The sequence below is a fragment of the Oryza sativa genome, chromosome 10, assembly GCF_034140825.1.
Source record: "Oryza sativa Japonica Group chromosome 10, ASM3414082v1".
NCBI lineage: Eukaryota > Viridiplantae > Streptophyta > Magnoliopsida > Poales > Poaceae > Oryza > Oryza sativa.
In genome coordinates this window covers 12,523,500-12,542,265 of record NC_089044.1, presented here as the reverse complement: position 1 = coordinate 12,542,265, position 18,766 = coordinate 12,523,500, and the positions used below count along the sequence as shown (strand labels likewise).

The 18,766-nt window shown below is 39.8% G+C and overlaps 1 protein-coding gene across 3 annotated transcripts; it reads right to left on the bottom strand.

Moving 5' to 3' along the window:
- Nucleotides 1-586: 586 nt before the first annotated feature.
- Nucleotides 587-7,897, bottom strand: LOC4348485 (calmodulin-binding transcription activator 3). Of its 3 annotated transcripts, none has more exons than XM_015758912.3 (13): nt 7,599-7,897; nt 6,722-6,841; nt 5,710-5,825; nt 5,550-5,638; nt 5,308-5,350; nt 4,323-4,467; nt 4,075-4,223; nt 3,677-3,996; nt 3,092-3,466; nt 2,293-2,987; nt 1,656-2,199; nt 1,081-1,425; nt 587-964 (listed from the first exon to the last, which is right to left on the bottom strand). In XM_015758912.3, the coding sequence occupies exons 7-13, from the start codon at nt 4,151-4,153 to the stop codon at nt 854-856; spliced, it is 2,469 nt and encodes an 822-aa protein (XP_015614398.1). In that variant the 5' UTR covers nt 4,154-4,223; nt 4,323-4,467; nt 5,308-5,350; nt 5,550-5,638; nt 5,710-5,825; nt 6,722-6,841; nt 7,599-7,897; the 3' UTR covers nt 587-853. The 3 variants fall into 3 exon arrangements, with proteins under 3 accessions (XP_015614398.1, XP_015614396.1, XP_015614397.1); XM_015758910.3 differs by having other exon boundaries at nt 4,075-4,197; XM_015758911.3 differs by having other exon boundaries at nt 4,075-4,194.
- Between the last annotated feature and the right edge of the window lie 10,869 nt (nt 7,898-18,766).

Below are 18,766 nucleotides of genomic sequence, written 5' to 3'. Positions count from 1 at the left end.
ACCTTATCGGCTGCGACAGGAGGATTGGCTTCTCGAGTTGTCGAGCACGTTGATCTGATGAATGAGGAGAGAGAGGAGAGAGGGAGGGGGCATTTGAACTTTTTGCTACTCACAATGTATGACATGTGAGTCCTTGTATGTTTATAACATATGGGTCTAGTGGTAAATCTTTTACTCGTAAGAGTGAAAAAAAAATAAATATCTCAGGAGCGTCAGTGGAGGATAAGGTGAAGGCACTGCAACCGCATAATAAATCTCAAAGCGATCTAAGCCCGTCTAAAATGTAACAAAAATAAGAGGTTCTCTGTCAAATGTGATACATGTCCCATAATTTAATGATCTGGAACCTACTGGACACGATTGCATCTTGCAAAACCCGAAAGTACAACTAAAGTTTATTCAACCACATTGCTAAAGCTGTAAAGCATCCCAATAACGTTTATGTATACTTGTTATCCCCATGTACCGCACCAGCAGGCACCATCACTCCCAAGTGTATCAATTACCACACTGCATCCTTTCAATAAAAGTTACCACACTACATCGAATTTCTCTAATGCAAGAAATTGCTTAGCACACATGCAGCTTTGAATTCAAATGATACAACCACCAACTTTCTGCATTAGTTTCATACTGCATATACATGGCTCCTTCAATGATAAAATAAGATTCTACTGTACATAACGCTATAACATAAAAGCAAGAATACCACAACTGAATCCAAATCCAAGCATTCAAGATTTTAAGATCATGCTATTCATGCTATGTTGAGAGTTTGGGTTATCGGCAGGTGTCAATTCAGCAGAACTGAAGAGAAGAGATTTACAGAGACACCACCAGTTAGTCTAGAACACTAGAAATAACCAGGGAGTGGTGTATCATCATCCCACAGCTCCTTGAATTCACTCATGAAATCACCTTCATCCATCTCGGTTGATTCGTCTAAAATCTTTTCTTGCACGGTCTGTCGTCATATCAGCAGGGACAAACGGCGTAAGTGTTCCATTTGGATAAAAGTTGCAGAGTAAGACATAACAGCAACGCTTAATGCTACTTGTTTATAGGGAACCAGGACATTACCTGAGACTCTTGCATTTTCGAAACAACATTCAAAATCCTTTGGTACTGATCCCTTGCTTCTGGGTATTGAACCATGGACTTCACTCTGGCAAGAGCTTTCTGCAGCCTTTCTTCAGTTTGCTTCCGTCCTTCTTGCAAGAAATCATAATCATCTCCAGCAGGTTTATCTTTGACCAAATTGCTACTTGTGCCACCACTGCTGCTCTCTATTGCACCTTCTGTAGGCCTAAAACCACGTAACCCAGCCCTTCTTCGCCTCCAGCGCAATATAACTTTCTCCACTATCCCAACAGACCAAACTATTTTCCGATAATGCTTCCTCACCTGGTGGCCTCGCACATGAGCCTAGCCAGCAAAAAGATATATATACATATATATCAGCATTAGCCAATGACGGATTAGACGGTAAAACAAAGATTATCCCACTATAGTACTCTTGATCTTAATATCCATCCAGGTGTTCATTAATATTCCCAGTGGCAGACAAACAAAATTTTGATAAGAGCAATGCAACTATTGAGAAATATGGGAAACTAAATTATCTGTTGGATTTCAATATATATAATATACAGTACCTGGATCTTCACAATTCGTTGTCTGAAGAGAAGAAATTCCTTTCTCCCCTTCCATCCCCTATATTTATTTTGTATACGAGATGCTGCAGCATGCAGGGGATCAAGCTGGCCTGACTTGGATGGCTTCATAGACAGGAGTGAAAGTGCGTGTTCGTCCGATATGCCACCTTTGTCACCCTCATATTGGACCGCTTGTTTCCTCTGGAAGGATTGCACCCTGAAAACTTGATATATTCGAGCAGCAGCTTGAGCGGCATTTCGAACAGCACCTAAGGAATCTCCAATTGCAGGCTGAGATGCATTTCTCTCAGTTACATCTCCAATACCAGGTAGACCAGATATTTCAGACATATTGGCTTCCTTCAGATTGAGGGCTTGAAGATGACTTGTCAGAGAGGACTCTGCCAGGAAACCAGAGATGCCCTTATGTCCGTTAGCAGATGCAAGGTCTGCTGGTGTGCTTTCAGCAGGGTAATTAGGATGTGGATCTGTCAAAGCTCCAGGAGCTGCTCCCAGTGCAATAAGTGCTACTACAGTCCGTTCTCTGCAACATAGATCAAAGAGTATTTACTGTCCAATATTCAAAAATTAAAGAAAAAACATACTCTTAGCCTAATTCACCATTTTAGTCACTTACCTGCCACAAAATGCAGCCCAATGTAATGCAGTCCATCCATGAAAATCTCTGAAATTTATGTTCACACCAGCAGTAACAGTTGGCCTTATGGCCCAATCATAACCAAGGGCAGCTGCAAGATGAAGAACACCCAGCCCCTCATCATCTAACACACTGGGTCCTTTGCCACCATCGCCTACTTTATGGAGAAGCCAGACATGCAATTTTTCCTTAATTAAGTTTTCAGCATACTGATCCTGCTGATCATGGCTAAGAGGCTCATTATCATCAGCCAATTTAAGTAACTTGGACCACTCATCATTGTTTGCCAACAGTGAACTAATCTTCTTGCTCAAGTCGATCATCTCCTTACTGGGGTTAGTTATAGTAGCTTGGTACACATCTGGCCCCAGGGACAATAGGTTGTCAAGACGTATCTGGAAATAAACTTTGTTGGTTGCACCAAGCGGGCTAGGAGCATCCATGTATTGAGAGTCACTTGGTCGAAATTCAAACTCACGTACTTCACTACAGGCTAACCTGTTGGAACAGGTGACATAGAAAGGGACTCTGCCTGGTTTATGCGGGGGAGAATAACATCGAAGAGTCCCATCTGCTGAAATCTCCGCTTGAATTTCAACTTCTCCAAACATGCATGACCACTTGCATCTCTCCGTGACTTCATTAGCATGTAAGAATCTACCAGTAACTAAAACCTACATTGCATACAACATATTTGTGAGCACCTGGAGAACACTATTTTAGCTGGAATTTCAACAAAAAAAAAAAGCTGAAAAGTTTCACCATCAGAAAACTATACCTTGGTCTTCGAGCCTGCATATGTCCAGCTTGGCGAAAAATCAACTATACTGAATAGCTGGTCTTGCAAAACCATAGGGGCCACGGTGAACTGATCCAGTGGCTCACGGCTTGATGCTTCGATGATACTATCTGCCTCTTCAGTGTTCCAGTATGCCCCTGAGCTAGACTGAATTTGCGAATCCTCAACATCAAGAAGCTCTTTGCTCATCCATCTTGTAAAACTGTCAGATTTCTTAAAGCTGTCTTTCAGGATGTCAGATAGATTGGATGACTGAGTTTTCAAAAATGGGAAGCCAATAGCTGCCCCTAGAGATCCATCATTTTGTTGGACGCTGTTCTCTGTTGCAGATATATCAGCAGTAGCACTAGAGAGCTGAAATGCAATGGCTTCTGTTAGATAGCTGTTTGAAGAAAACTAAACCAGACAAAAGCACCAAGAGCGCCAATATAGGGAAGAATTACCATATGAGAGTTGAAACTTTGATTTTTAGCGCACAATATGGGGAAGAATTACCATATGAGAGCAACTATTAACTTTACAACAGGACAATATTTTAGCATCTATTACAAAACTTGCACATACCTGCCAGAATGGTTCTACATCAGCACCTGCAGCACCTATATCCTTCAGACTGAGTCCATCAGAATATACTTCATCGAATGTCAAATATTCAACCCCTTGGCCTTCTGTGGTGAACATGCCTTGCTCAGGATGAACAGGAGGTTGTAGATGAGTCATTTGAACAGTCCCTTCATCAGGTTTCATAACCCCATTCCACAATGACTCATGTCCATTATTTGCAAGTTCAAGGTTTGGATCACTGAGAACAAGAGGTGAATCATGTTGACTACTAGAATAGAAGTTTGTTGTATGTCCCATAGCATGTTGTCCCTGATAATTACCTGAAATCATGTGACAAAAGAAGTTAATATCGACTTCACTTAGGTTCAAACCACATGCGTATTTCTCTTGTTAATTACCTATGGATGAAGCAGAAACACGAGAACTGAACATAGAAGCATCAGTCACAGGTCCAATTCCATTTTGCTGCTGCTGCATCTGAGTGAAAGAGTGGTATCCGGTTCCTCCTGAATAAACATCTGCTGCACCGAATTTTGCTTTAGATACGCTGTGCATAGTTGGAATATGTATCAGTGAAACTATTTTTTTCTGTGTAGTATTTTCATTATCATTATAGATAACCGAAGAAGACAGCCAACATTTTTACCTGATTCTGCCTCTTCATATTCAGAGAACTGTCCACTAAGTGAGCTTTCACCATCTATAGTTTGTGAAGGTAATTGACTTAATGGACTATCCATAACAGCTGCTTGATGCATGTCATTGTTGCCCCTAGTACGAGATTTCCCACCCTGAAGTTCATAGTCGCATAGCACGATGCAATGAGGGTTAAGTGACTTCTTACAAGAGCAAAACAAGAGAGGAAAAAGCTCTCTTCAACAGGCAATGAGGAATTCTATTCACAATGTGAAATAAGAAAACTGACTTGAACTACAGAAATGGAAATGGAAATGAATGAAAATTCACTAAGCAGATAAATCAGAAAATAATAGCACTCTGTTTCTAAAACTAGTTCCAACTATACAAATGAAAAAAATTACACACTGTTCCGTCTAATTTTTAAGACATATTCATTATCATTATATAATGATACTACAAAAAAAATCAGATGTTAACACCTAATATTTATCTAATTCTTAATATGAGACTTACATTAAGTCAGGTCAATATCATGTAACTCCTAGAGTTGGTATCATACCGCTGTTTTCTGTATCGTGGAATTGGTAGCTGACATATAATTAATTCAAAAATCATTACACGTAACAAGCACCACCTTAAGTACAAATACAAAGGAAAAATGTGTATTTCTGAAAAATGCATGTAAAGATTGCTAGCAAGCACGAAAGCATACATAAGTGATATCCCAAATTATGTGAATATCAATCATCAAAACTAAATAATCATAGTACTACAATTTCGTAGCACAGTGGTGCAATATAGTACTAGTATTTGGTCAATAAAAAATTAAAATAAATAAAGTCCACAATAAAAAAAATGAAAGCGCCAGAAAAAGGAATCAAACATTATGGCGCTAAACAATGCATGTAACTTTTGGATACCGAAAGATGGAATGTAGATTAAGGTAGATATAAGCTAATCATTAAGTGAAAGATAGGAGAGTTCAGTAATACCTTGGTCTCAAGATAATGTACAAGAACAATGTGCATAAAATCCCTGCAAAAGCAAGGGTAACTCTATAAGGTTATCCAAATGCAAATAACTAAAATTCTGTATGCAAACTCTACATGCAAGTGTGTTCATTTATGCGCCTCTGATAAAGAATTTGTGTTCATAGCCTCATAGGCTCAGAACAATTATAGCATTGCTAATAACATAAACGAACATGTAATATTTTTGGAAGAATTCGGCTTACTCTTCCAACATCCAGTAAGTCCTCCTTTGGAAGTTCTCATTCTCTTCTCCATGTGCATAGTAGCAGTGAAGCACATCAATACTTCCAGACTGGATTGGCAAACAACAGTGAGTCTTATTCACATTGATAAATAATCACTACATAACGCAAAGTGACTTACTTTCAGCCTTTCATGTGCTTCTTTGACAGTCTTTCCATCCTTTTTCTTCCTCCAATTATGGCCGTCCTTCCTAAAGTATCTCAATACTTTCCGATCAAATAGGAAAAGCGAGCCACCTAGGCAGGGCAAGAATGATCAGAAATATTGAACTTGAGGATGGTATAGGCACTTTATCAACTTCAATTACATGCATGCAATGGTAATTGGTAATGTAAGAAAAGTGAACTGTTTACTAGTGTTGCAACTAAACGATCAGGTCAATAAAAAGTAGATTTTTAAATTCACATACCAGTACATCTTGTTTTATGTGCAATACAGTATTTTTTTTCATGAAGGAAAGGCATCAAAGTCAAGAGAATAGAATAACTCTTTGATGGTAAAAGAAATGCATATTGATACCTCACTAATGCAGCCTGACAAGTGTTCCATTGTAACAGTCATAAGGAGCCCAGTAATAAATATTACTACCTCCGTTTTTTAATGTTTGATCTATGATGTTGTTGGCTTTTGACGTGACGTTTGATCCTTTGTCTTATTCAAAAATATATATATATAAATGTCATTTATTTTGTTGTGACTTGTTTTACCATCAAAGAAACTATAATCTTAACTTATACTTCTACATATTTATACTAAATTTTTGAAAATGATGAATGGTCAAACATTATGTGAAAAGTCAACGGCGTCATACATAAAAAAAACGGAGGTAGTATGTTTTATTTACTTATGATGCACACAGAAATTAAACAGGAATACAACGTGGCACAAAAGGTAAATAACAAGCTAAAACTACCATAATACATGCAGGCAGCTATAAGATAGAAGTTCAGAACTTCATATTATTAAGGTTAAAGATATTTTCACAAATTAGCATGCAATCAAATTTCATGTTTCTCCTAGTATTTTTTTCAAATGATTATTTTTAATTATGATGATTCACCGATAAAAATAACCTCAATACAAAAGCACAACAAATTAGAGCAACATTTAATTAAGGAGACAAGTATCCTACTTTGAGGCCTGTTTGGTGGTTCTGGTGCAATACGGAAACTTTTGTAGTTTTTAAGTATTTCGCAAATTTCAGCAGGACGCAACCATCGTTGTTGAGCCTCCTTCAGTATCTGCGCAATATCTGTTTATAGATCACAGAGTCAGCGACAGTTAAACAGTGCACCATATTTCTCAAAAAAAAAAAATCATAGACAGCATCATCACATAACAAAATTCTCTTTCAGAACCAACCGATACTACTAACACTCTTGTCCACACAAGTGGAGAACTGCAGGCCGGCCAACATGATCCCCTCGTTTCGAAAGGGGAACAAAAGCATGACTGAACCAAAAAAAGTAGTACAACCAACTGCTCTACGCACGAAACTAAATTGTGCGCGCTGCAGTCCAAGCTCCAAAATCCAGCCCAATACTTACTCCATTCAACGCTAAATGCAACGACACCGCATTTCATTTACTAGAACAGTAATAATCACTGGAGCAATGGACTAAAAAAACAGAGAGACTATCACCGAGAAATGAAACCAATCCGTAGGAGCCCGATCTACACCAACACTCGAAGCAGCAGAATCGAACGAAAAATCTTCCACAACGCCAAACAAAACAAAAAAAAAATCCACTACAGCTCTACCAATCCCTCCGCTACCCCCACCCCCCCCCCCCCCAAGCAATAGCCGCGAGGTAACCACGACCGGCGCGTTGACCGCGACCAACGACGACCCCCCCTCCCCTGTCCATCCATGATCCATCCACCACACCAGATCGGAACGAGCCGACAAAGCACCCCCGCGCGACACGCGCGGCGTGCCCCCATCCGGACCAGAGCGACGGCGACGCAGCCGCGGCTCTCCGCCCAAACCCCGCGCGTGTTATGCTCACCTAGCTGCGGCACGACCGCGAAGCGCCGCGCGTCCGCCGCCGCCGCCATGGCTGTGGTGGGGGGTATCGAGGCCGAGGCGTGTGCTCCGGCGGCCGCGCCGCCACCATGCGACGCGCGGCGAGCCCCGCACGCGCGCACGCCTGGGGATCGGAGCGGAGCGGGGGATCTCTCTCGGCCTCCGCGCGAGGGGGTTTGGGTTTTTTTTTCTTTTTTTTGTGGGGGATTTTTCGGGGTGAAATGAAAAGGAGGGAGGAGGGATGTTTTCACTCGCTGGTTTCGGGGATGGATCGATGGGAACGGGTGGAGCTGAGGCAGGCTGTCTCTGGATGACTGTAGCTGGATGAGGAGAAAGACGGTTTTGCCCCTGAGTTTTACGTGTCATTGTTTAGCTTATTCATATTTCCTACGAGTAAAACTTTCATGTACGTGTTTTTAATGATTTTACAGAGAATACTTTAAAATAAACTGCGATGGAAAAACCAAAAATTTAAATTTAAAATTAAGTTTTAAAATTTAAACTTTGATTTATAAGCATAAGCAAACAATGAGCCCTTTAGTCTGAGTCCAGGAGGTGGAGCTCGTAAAAAAATGTTACTCATTAACGCGTGAATAATTTAGTATTAACTAAAAAGTTTGAAAATAGATTAATATGATTTTTTAAAATAGCTTTTCTATAGAAAACTTTAAAAAAAACGTATTGTTTAGCCGTCTGAAAAATATGCGTGTGGATAAAGAGATATGTGAGTTGAAAAAAATAAAAAAGGAAAATAAGACACTAGCTAAGTGCAGTGTGATCGCTCCGGACATGTCCTGCAGGCAGGACGTGGGAACTGGGAAGCTTCTTTCTTTGTTGGTGGGGCAGCCGACAAGAAGCCGCACTCCAACACCGCACCTGCGCGTGAAACCATCACTAATCCCTCCGTTCCATAATTAGATTTTTTTTTCCTTTCCGTTTGTCCCAAATACATTTATTTTCAAACAATCGTTTCATCGGGAGTATGTGAAAATATAAAATAAATGCATGGGAATATATAAAAAGAAAAATATTTGCATTTGGATTTGACAAAGTGGGACTATTATAGTCTTTTCTGTTTGGTATTGGTATGTGTGGTATAGATGAAAAATGAACTTCATCCCCATCGTTTGGCTTATTGGCATATTTGCAAATGAAAAATAATTTGTAAATAATACTTTTATATGCGTGTTCTTAACGATCTAAAAGCAAAGACTACAAAATAAACTACAATGAAAAACCCCAAAATCAACTCCATATTTAAGGTTGAAAATTCAAAATTTGACTGATAAGCATAAGTATAAAAAAAAGATGAGGCCTCTTATTTTGGGACGAAAGGAGTATGAAAATAGCAGTGCTATAGCCTACACATAAGTGCCTGAGTTCGATCTAGTTTATTAGCTGAGCTTATTAAGGGTGTGCAAAATAAGAGAGGTTATTAGCATATTATTAATTAAACATTAACTATTATAAACTTGAAAAATTATATTATTTTTTAAAAACTTCTACATAAAAGGCTCTTTAAGGGAACGTAGTGCTTAGCCGTTTGGAAAACGTGCTCAAATTAAATGGAAAAATAGCAATCAAAGAGTACTCACTTTAAGTCTGTTGATATCCGTATGTAATATATACGATATGAAATTTTCATCCATACCACGAAGATTTGTTCAAAAAACATAAAATATCACATTTTTGGAGGGTTCTAATTTATAGTACAACTGAACAAAGTGCAATGACACTCTTGCCCTTCTCCTCCCTGCTACCGTTGGTCAAAGCTCATCCAAGAGCAATGGCCAGCGACATGGACTCAGGCAAGCCTCCCAGCGGCGTCGCCATAGATCAAGCTTGTCCCAAGCAATGTCATTGTCATCGGTCAGGATCACTCCATGCAACAAAGGTGGCGCTTGAACTTATTGTGGGTAATTGCAGTGTGGATCAACCTCATTCTAGGCAGTAATGGTGTGGTTCGACCACATCTTGGCAGCGGTGGCAACGTTCAAGCCTATCCTAGTGTCTACGGTGTGGATCAAGCTCCTCTTGGGTAGCATCTTCGATGGCGCTTGAGCTCATCCTTCAACGGCGGTGCGGACCAACCTTCGACCTCGAGAAACCTGTCTAGGGACTTCTTTGTTCGGTGTAGACAAGGGAAGACGATAAGGGTAATTGTAGAATTAGCAAATTTTTTTCATAAGGAAAAGGGAAATTTTGTGGGATAGATTGGAAGTTTTGATGTTGCTATAGTAAACTCTTGTGGTATTTTATGGTTTCGGTCTGGTATGGATGGAATCTTCCCATAGGATAATTTGAGGATTTCAATTTTATGAGAATTATTTTTATAAAAGCCTTTTAAAATAAATGATTGAATCTTATCCTTTCCTTTAAAATTCACAGTGGATGGACAATCCTACGAAGATTGTATGTAAAATCAAAGGTGTTTTTGATTATTATTCTGTGATGAACAATTGGGCATTGGAGATTATTGGTTTTGTATTTGGAATTTATTCACAAAGTAATTTTGGAGATGATTGGATTTACAGGTGAATTTACAGGATACTGCTGTGATTTTATGTGGTCCGGTCAGACCGGGCAGGGGTTGCCGGTCAGACCGGCGGTGATCGAGCGGTCGGACCGGCCAGCCCGCGGTCTGACCGGCTGACACTGTGTCGGTTTCGGTTTCGGGTTGTTTATTTGGATATCTGAGTTTATTTCATGATTATGACTTCTAGATGGATAATATACTTATGTAATACTATTGTTTGCTGCTAATGAGTCAAGTTAGAGATAGCTTGGTCTCGGAATATGGTTTCTTTGTTTGTTCCATGTGTAGGTGACTCGATGTCTCGGAAGAGTATTTGCGGTGATGGACCGGGAGTCGGCTTGGGGATAAGACGACGTCCGTTGTGGTCAGAGATCATGCGGGATACTTAGGCTAGAGTTGATGCACGTGGTTGATGGAGATTTCATATGGCATACGATGGAGTTATTGTGTGTGTATGGGATGCGGAGTCGAATTTGGAAGAAGTCCAAATTTGGTACGATTGGTTATGTAAAGTTTCTTTCTTGTACTAGTGGGTTTCCTAAGGTGTTTAGGACTCCTAGTATGAGTTTGGTTCGTGGCTTTAGGCTGCCTACCTCATGTATAAATAGAGGGGGAGCGTGAGGCTTCCCTGTATCGCTTTAGAGAGTAATTGAGTTGAGTTTTGAGTTAGGGTTTCGAGTTTAGTTGAAATTTTTGTAAGGAGTGCTGTTGGTGCACTTTGTAAACACAGAGAGAATCAATAAAGTTGTCATCCACTTTAAGAGTTCTTCGATTTGTGTTTACCGAGGTTCGGCGGTCTAACTGGCAGCGCACCGACGGTCAGACCGGCGGCATTGCGGCGGTCAGACCGGCGGGCACACGGCGGTTAGACCGGCGGCGACAGGAGTCGGCAGCCGGCGTTCTCGGCGGTACGACCGATCGATCTACATCGGTCAGACCGATGTTCATCAGGCGGTCAGACCGGCGCAGTACCTTCGGTCAGACTGCGATCCATCGATTTCAAGGGTAACTTTTATTTCCGCTAAAAGTTTTCGGTTTTTGGGTATACCAACCATTCACTCCCCCTCTGGTTGGCTTAGTTCTTGTGATTCGATCCTATATTTTAGAGGAAAATAACTAGATCATTTGTCTCTTGCAATCCTTTTTTTTCAGTTGTTGCAATCAGACACATATCTGAAGCTTTTCATGTGGTTTATCTTTCCTATGAATTCAGAGTCCATGTCACTTGATTTTTGTTTTTCTTTATTCCTATTTTCTAATTTTAAATTCATGATATAAAATTTGAATCATAGGAATTCCTATATTTTGAAATTGAAAATAGGGAGAGTACATTTATAGGCGTATCGTTTCGTTGGTTAGCTTTTCTACCTATTTTATACTTCTTCCGTCCCCAAATATAATGTATTGATGGAGATGTATTATCTTATATTTAATTGTATCAGGATGTATCACTCCACCCAAAATCCTTTATATTTTGGGGCGCAAGGAATTAATAGTTCCCATAGCAGTCAAACCTCCTAAGGTAAGCGATAATCGATTGATGCTCATGTTAACGTCTTATCATCAAATTGCAGTTTATACACAGCTCCATAAGCACAAGCTTGGCTCGCAGAACATTAACTGTCATGAAACGAGCTTGTGCGTTGTGGACTTGTGGGTTTGTGGCAGTACCTTTCTGAACCGGCACATCACATAAAAAGTCGGCATCAAATACCTCCGTAGATACTTTAAAAAGAACATGGGTATATTAAAAAGGCAAAAGGTAACTGAAAAAAATTAGTGATTAGTTAGAAAGAGAATATATATAAAGAAATTAAATAAAGAATGGTTGTGATTGGTTGAGATGAAGGTAAGTAAAAATTATATACGGAGGTATTTGATGCTGATGTTCTTTAGTAATAAAATTATCTACAGAAAATAGTTGTGATTGGTTGTGATGAAGTGTATATTAAAAAGAGAAAATATAGCTATATTTTGAGATGAACGTGTACTATGAACTAATAAATAATTACAACTTAGCTGTCCCTTAACACTGTCCAAAAACTGCTAATTAAGCATCATCAGCTAGCATCAAGCCAATTGGATCGAACAGAGTAATAAAATGGTGAGGCACTGAGGCGCATGCTGCAGCTAGATGCAGTAGGGTGAAAGCCAAGGGTCATAGCTGGGCATCTGGACAGGAGATTAGCACCTAATCAGCTAGCTAGGCTTTACTTTACAGCTCAAGATTGCACGTGTTGATTGGTTAGTCTTACTAATTAATCTCCGGATATTGGATCTTGACTGTTGACTGAGAGTAGCAGGCAAAGCCATGGCATGTGCCATGTCATGGTCTCCACTCTCATCGATCGTATGGGTGATGGAGATAGTTTAATTAGTGCATCTGGAACAGTCAAGGGGATATTAATCTTACACAAGATCAGAGACATTTTCTTTTCGAGCATGAGTTCTAAGGACAAATATACTAATAGCTAAATTCCGCAAGTTTCCCAAGGGAGTTAATATAAGGATTTGTTTAGCTCTCATGTCCTAAGATTGCATAATTGATTCATTGTTCTTTTGTCCTTTTTTGCCAAGCACGTCTAGGATGCAACAATTTTATCGCACTTGTTTGAGACAGTGACACATGGGACAACTGTATTAGAAATGAATCTTGTCACAAGCTTGTCATGGAAAACCAAATTAAGATTTAACTATGGTAGAACTTTCATGCTCAAAGTAAGATAAAGTATGGCAAACCTATCAAATTTTCGTAAGACAACAAATCAAATAATTTTTAAAATCATACCAGAAACTGGTAACTCAAAGCCAACTAGAATTTGATAGGGTCTTAAACCAAACATCTATACAATATGTTACAGTTAAAACTGGCATTACTAAAATTCGGTCAGTTTTTTTTTCACGTTGTTTCTCAAAATAAAATAAAAAAAAGCATGCTCATAGGTTACTCAATATTTAGTACTCCCATCTGAACACATATTTATCTCATAACTAAAAATTGTCATATTTTGGGACGGAGGTAGTAGCTAACAACAAAAGGATATACTCCCTTCGCCACATAATATTAGGGATTTTAGAGGGATGTGACACAACCTAGTACTACGAATCTCTATCTCCATATTCATAGTAAATATATCACATCACTCTGAAATTTCTTATATAATGGGACAAGGGAGTAAGTAGCACAGAACCAGTTACAGCAGGGGAAAGACACCACACTCCAAAAAGCCTTAAATTGTTCATCCGCATCGCATCTCATACGTTCATCAAGGTCTCAGAGGACCCAACCCTTGAGGTGGACCAACAAGTAAATGTAATATTCCTAGAGTGGGCATCCAACAGGTCCATCAGATCCAAATCTCAAGCATACATAGTGCCTAGAGAACAAAACAATTACCTGGTATGGATCTGAAAGTGAAAAGACCATGTGTTCCCTTTGCACATAAAAGCACACATTTTAGTGCTGTGCTGGACCCAGCAAACTACCCCCAACAGCTGGAAATTGATGCTACATGATGAAGATTAAAGATTTTCTTGTCTTTACAACTCTAGTCAAAATGCTGACACAAAAATAATGCAAGCTTGTAAGTCTGAATATGCCAGTAGTAAATGTACACTACGGGGGAGTCGGTAAGGACTTGGATTCAGGGCGTTAAATTCAGCTGAGATTTTACTTTGGCACAAAATAAGCCATTAGGAATGCCCAGCTGCAGATTAGCTTGCAAATGTCAGAAACCCAACTGAGGCCGTGTTTAGATTCAAACTTATTTCTTTAAACTTTCAACTTTTCCGTCACATCAAATATTTGGACATATGTATGGAGCATTAAATGTGGATGAAAAAAAATCAACTACACAGTTTGCTTGTAAATCGCAAGACGAATTTTTTGAGCCTAATTACGCCATGATTTGATAATGTGATGCTACAGTAAACATTTGCTAATGGCGAATTAATTAGGCTTAATAGATTCGTCTTGCAGTTTACATGCGGAAACTGTAATTTATTTTGTTATTAGTCTACGTTTAATATTTCAAATATATGTCCGTATACTTAAAAAAATATTTCGGCACACGAGTAAACACAGCCCGAGCCTGTTAAGTGTTGTTTGAGGAAACTACTAGGGTCTAGTGGCTATCAGCACGCTGCACGGTCGGTGAGCTAGCCACCCCAGATTTGATTCCTCCTCGAACAAAATATTTGGAGATGTCTCTCCCTCCAAATCTGTTTTCTTTTTTTAAAAGCGTTTTCTACATATGATCCGGGATAACACCTCATGTGGATGGGCCAGCAGCCCAGCAGGATGATCCAGGACCATCGAAACATGGCCTTGAAACGCGGTGGTTATGATATCAAATGATCTGTTACCAGTGCACTTTCACAATACGTTCTGATTTTTATATATATTATACACCTTAGCATTTACAGAAGTTCGACGTTTATAGGAAAACGTAGCAACATCTATGACACAAAATTTATTTTGCCCTATCCGCTATTAAATATATTTTTAACATATTTATTTTGTGTTGGAAATGCCACTTTTGTTGATAAACTCTGTAAATTTTAAAAAAATGAGTTAAGACAACTTATAATATGAAATTGAGTTAAAGACGACGTCATCTTTGTGTCTCCATTTATTCAGCTGACGTTGGAACATGCAGAAGAGAGGGATAAAGAAATCTTATCATCCCAATTAGGATGGTAGATCCTTCTCAAGACAATGGCATACTGACAGCCCGCGAGAGTGCGAGTGCTCTTTGTGGATTTGTCATGTAAATCTTCCATTGTGCCTACGAGCAGGTATTTATCATTATTTATCTAAACTAGAAAGGTAGCCCACACGAATGCGTGGGCATGTATCGTAAGTTGTATTTGAGACACTTATAGAAGCGGAATATTAACTGGATAACATTTGCATGCCATGATTCAAAAGTATGATTTATTTCATAAATTTTCTTCTTGGTATTGCTTAGTTAAATTTTTCTAACCTATTAGAGTTGTTCCAATTATCTAAGGCAACTATGATGGAATGGTTATTGCAATAGGCAGGTTCAATTTAATTAAGTGTAAAGTAAGAAGCAAAATTTTCTCCCTATTGATATTTTTATATTTTTTATTTTATTTTATAAAAATATTATTTAAGTATAAAATTTGTGATATGATAAATAGAAACATAGCATTACACTTTTTATATCAACCTATTGTTGATACATTATTCTTAACTCGTCAAGACTGGTCTACTAACTCTCTCCCAACTTCTCTTTCTCTCCCTTGCACCTGTTCGCGCAAGAACATATTTGGGTTCCAAAGTCTGAGTAAATTTATTATAATTTGTGTGTGTCTAGTATATGACAATTGTTTAGTGACAACAGTTTTCTTGCAGCTCCTAGTCACATTGCCCCATGGTTGTAATACTTGTGTAGATGGTGAGAGACCTATGGAGGATGCATTACGATCCATTATAGTGATGTTTACATAATTGATCATTTTTAATGTCTTGGGATACAAATGATTCATCTTTTTAATGGTTTGTGCACAAAGAAATAAATGAATTTGTGTTCATACCTAAAAGGTGCAGAAGAATATCTATATATGATTAATGATTGCACAAACTTGTGTCATTGAATTATTTTGTAGCTTTTTATTCAATTCGGACGACATGCAAAAAGCCAAGTGTTGTCCACCGATAAAAATATTCTTTCTTCCTTAATTTTTTTTTTCGGATTCTACCGATTTAGTTTAGCTATGCATCTTCATAGAATGATATATATAATGATGTAATATATACTGATATTTTTTTAATCATATTTCTTTGCTATCTGGATGACATATATAATTCATGGGTTGACTATGATATATTTCTTATAAAGAAAAATATAGGCATACAAATCTTAATTTGTTTGTTTAATTACAAATAGAGAAATAGTTATATTAGAAATCAAACGTGCAGTATGTAGCTTAAAAATTATTATAAATTCAAAATTGTAATTATTAATTATTTCTCTTTTTAGTTGGATAGCTAAATAATAGGAACGGAGAGAGGAATGAAGAGCACCGGTTTGAGCTAGTGGGAAGAGCGGCCAGTGATATACACATGTTAGGGGAGGGGGAGAGGGAGATGAAGGGATCTTTATTTTCTTTGAAATATATTTATTGGGTTCATAGGTGGAGGAAGTTGATGGAACTGTTTGTAAATGAATGTGGTGTTGTTAATATTGTTTGATGAGAAAACACATAAAAAGGCATAATACGGTTTCGTGTGATAATTTTTTAATTAAAATATTGTTAATATGTGAGGCAATATTTTTTTATATAGATAAGATAGATGCGTTATGTTTTAAATAGCCATGTTAGATCGTTTGTTTTTCTCGATGATAGGTGCCTATGTATGTACATGCCCTTTTTCTTTCCATCTATAGTGTACTTGTTTTTTGCATTTTTCCTTCTGGGGTATGTACGTACATACTTTTTCTTCTTTTTTTTTCGTGAATATTGTGTACAAATTTAAGTACATACATGTTTTTTCTTTCTCTGCCTTTTTCTCTTGGGCCATCGGCAGGAGAAGTGGAGGATATACGTACCATATATATGGGCTAACGGGGAAGAAGAGTGTCACGCCCAGAAATTCACGAACCAGAATTTCTAAGCTGAATGTGCATTAAACCCCTGTCCAGGACTAGCCAGGGTACACAAACGACAATTGTTGACATACAGATCCACGTCTTACAAAAATATAAAAAAGATTACTAATGCAGCGGAAAAGATAAAAGCGAGCTAAGCCTGAAGACTTGACTCCTGCAGCGGGCGACTCCATTCCACAGGCATCCTTGACGGCTGCGACGAAACCAACCTCTTCGAGACATCTTCAACTGAGAAGGACTTCAACTCTGGTGTGGGGGAAAAAAGAGCAAGACTGAGTACTACCCACTGTACTCAGCAAGTCATACCGGAAGAGGAGGTAGGATGCAGGATATACCCAAGGTAGGCTAAAGGGCTCATTTGCATAAAGCTAGCATTAAAAGCAGTAGTTGAAAGCAGTAAAACAGTTGTAGTAATTAATCAGTATTAACCAGTCACTGTCCAACGCTACACCACGTTGCAACAGGCCCGACCAACCACCTGAACTACGCCAGTTCATTAACTAACTAGGGGTGAGACTAATCACGGTGAATCTGGTCGACCACCCATAACCGCGGGCACGGCTATTCGAATAGTTTTACTCTGATCAGAGGTGTACAACTGTACCCACAAGACACAGCCCCACGACACGTTTCCGTGCGCCGACATACCACCACGACATACCAGAAAATGGCCGTGACAGGACCCTTCGCATAACCCCCTCTAACCGATCGCACCACACCTTAGGGTTCGCCCTCGTCCCCAGCAGGCAACGGGCAGCCCCCCTTTCGTGCCGCGGTGAATCCGGAAGCCGATCAACCGGACACCCCGGCTGACCCAACTCCATCACGCCCACCCTCGCCTGGGTACGTCGGCTAGAGAAAAGCTACACTACAAGCCCAGCCGTTGCCCACGCTGGCTTGTGGTAAGTACGATAAGTTCTTCCAGGGCATCCCGCGAACCGGTCCTTAATTGCCGTGGGCACGACTAGCAAAACCATGCACCCACAGCCCACCATGTAGTGTATTTTAATTAACCAACACCATTACGGTGGCACTAAACCAAAGCTATGCCGATAATCAGAGTCTATGCATTAATGTGATTCCCCTTTTGTGTACTAGTTGAACTAGGCATGGCTAAGCATTTCCTAAACCAACATCTAGTCATTTCGATACCCAAGTTATCAATGGCATAAGGGAAACAACATATAGCTGAGTAATAAGACCCATCCCACATGATATTGTAAAATAATGCAATATTTAATAGAAATACGGGACATTTGTAAATTAGGTACAATATGATCAATTGTAATGCATGACTTGTCTTGCTCTCGCACTGATGAGACCACAGCAACGTCTTCAAGGAACCGCGGATTGACGAAACGGCCGAAATCTATGCGACAAACAAAGCACACAAGCAAAACATGCTATAAGACTATTGAAACAGAGAACAAAACCATTTTTAATGGATTCTACACATTTTTCTTGATTTACTGAGACTTGAATGGACTTAATCGGAGCTCGGATGAATTAATTATGATTTTTAGAAGATTATCTGTGTTTATTACTATAAAAGAAAAACCTTAATGAATTTATTGCGCAATAATTCATCCCAGGGCTGACGTCAGCAAGGGGTGGGGCGGCGCCGACATGCGGGCCCCATTGGTAAGCGGCACTAAGGGAGGGAGAGGGGGCGGCTGGCAGGCGGGCCCACTGGGCAGTGTCACAAAGGGGGGGGGGAGCGGCGAGGCGCCCGGTCGGCCCGGCTCGGCTTCAAACCGGCCGGCCGGTTAGATGATGCGGCGGCCCAAGCGGCCACCGACGGCGGCGGCCGGCGAGAAGACGACGGCGGCCGGCGACGCGAGCAACGACGCATCACGGCGACGCGCACGCGAGGAGCGGCGGCGCGCGCGAGAGGAAGAGAAGGGGAGGGAGTTCTCACCGGGGATTCGGTCGGCGTGGGTGAAGACGACGGCGGCCGGCGGCGGCAAGCGGCGGACA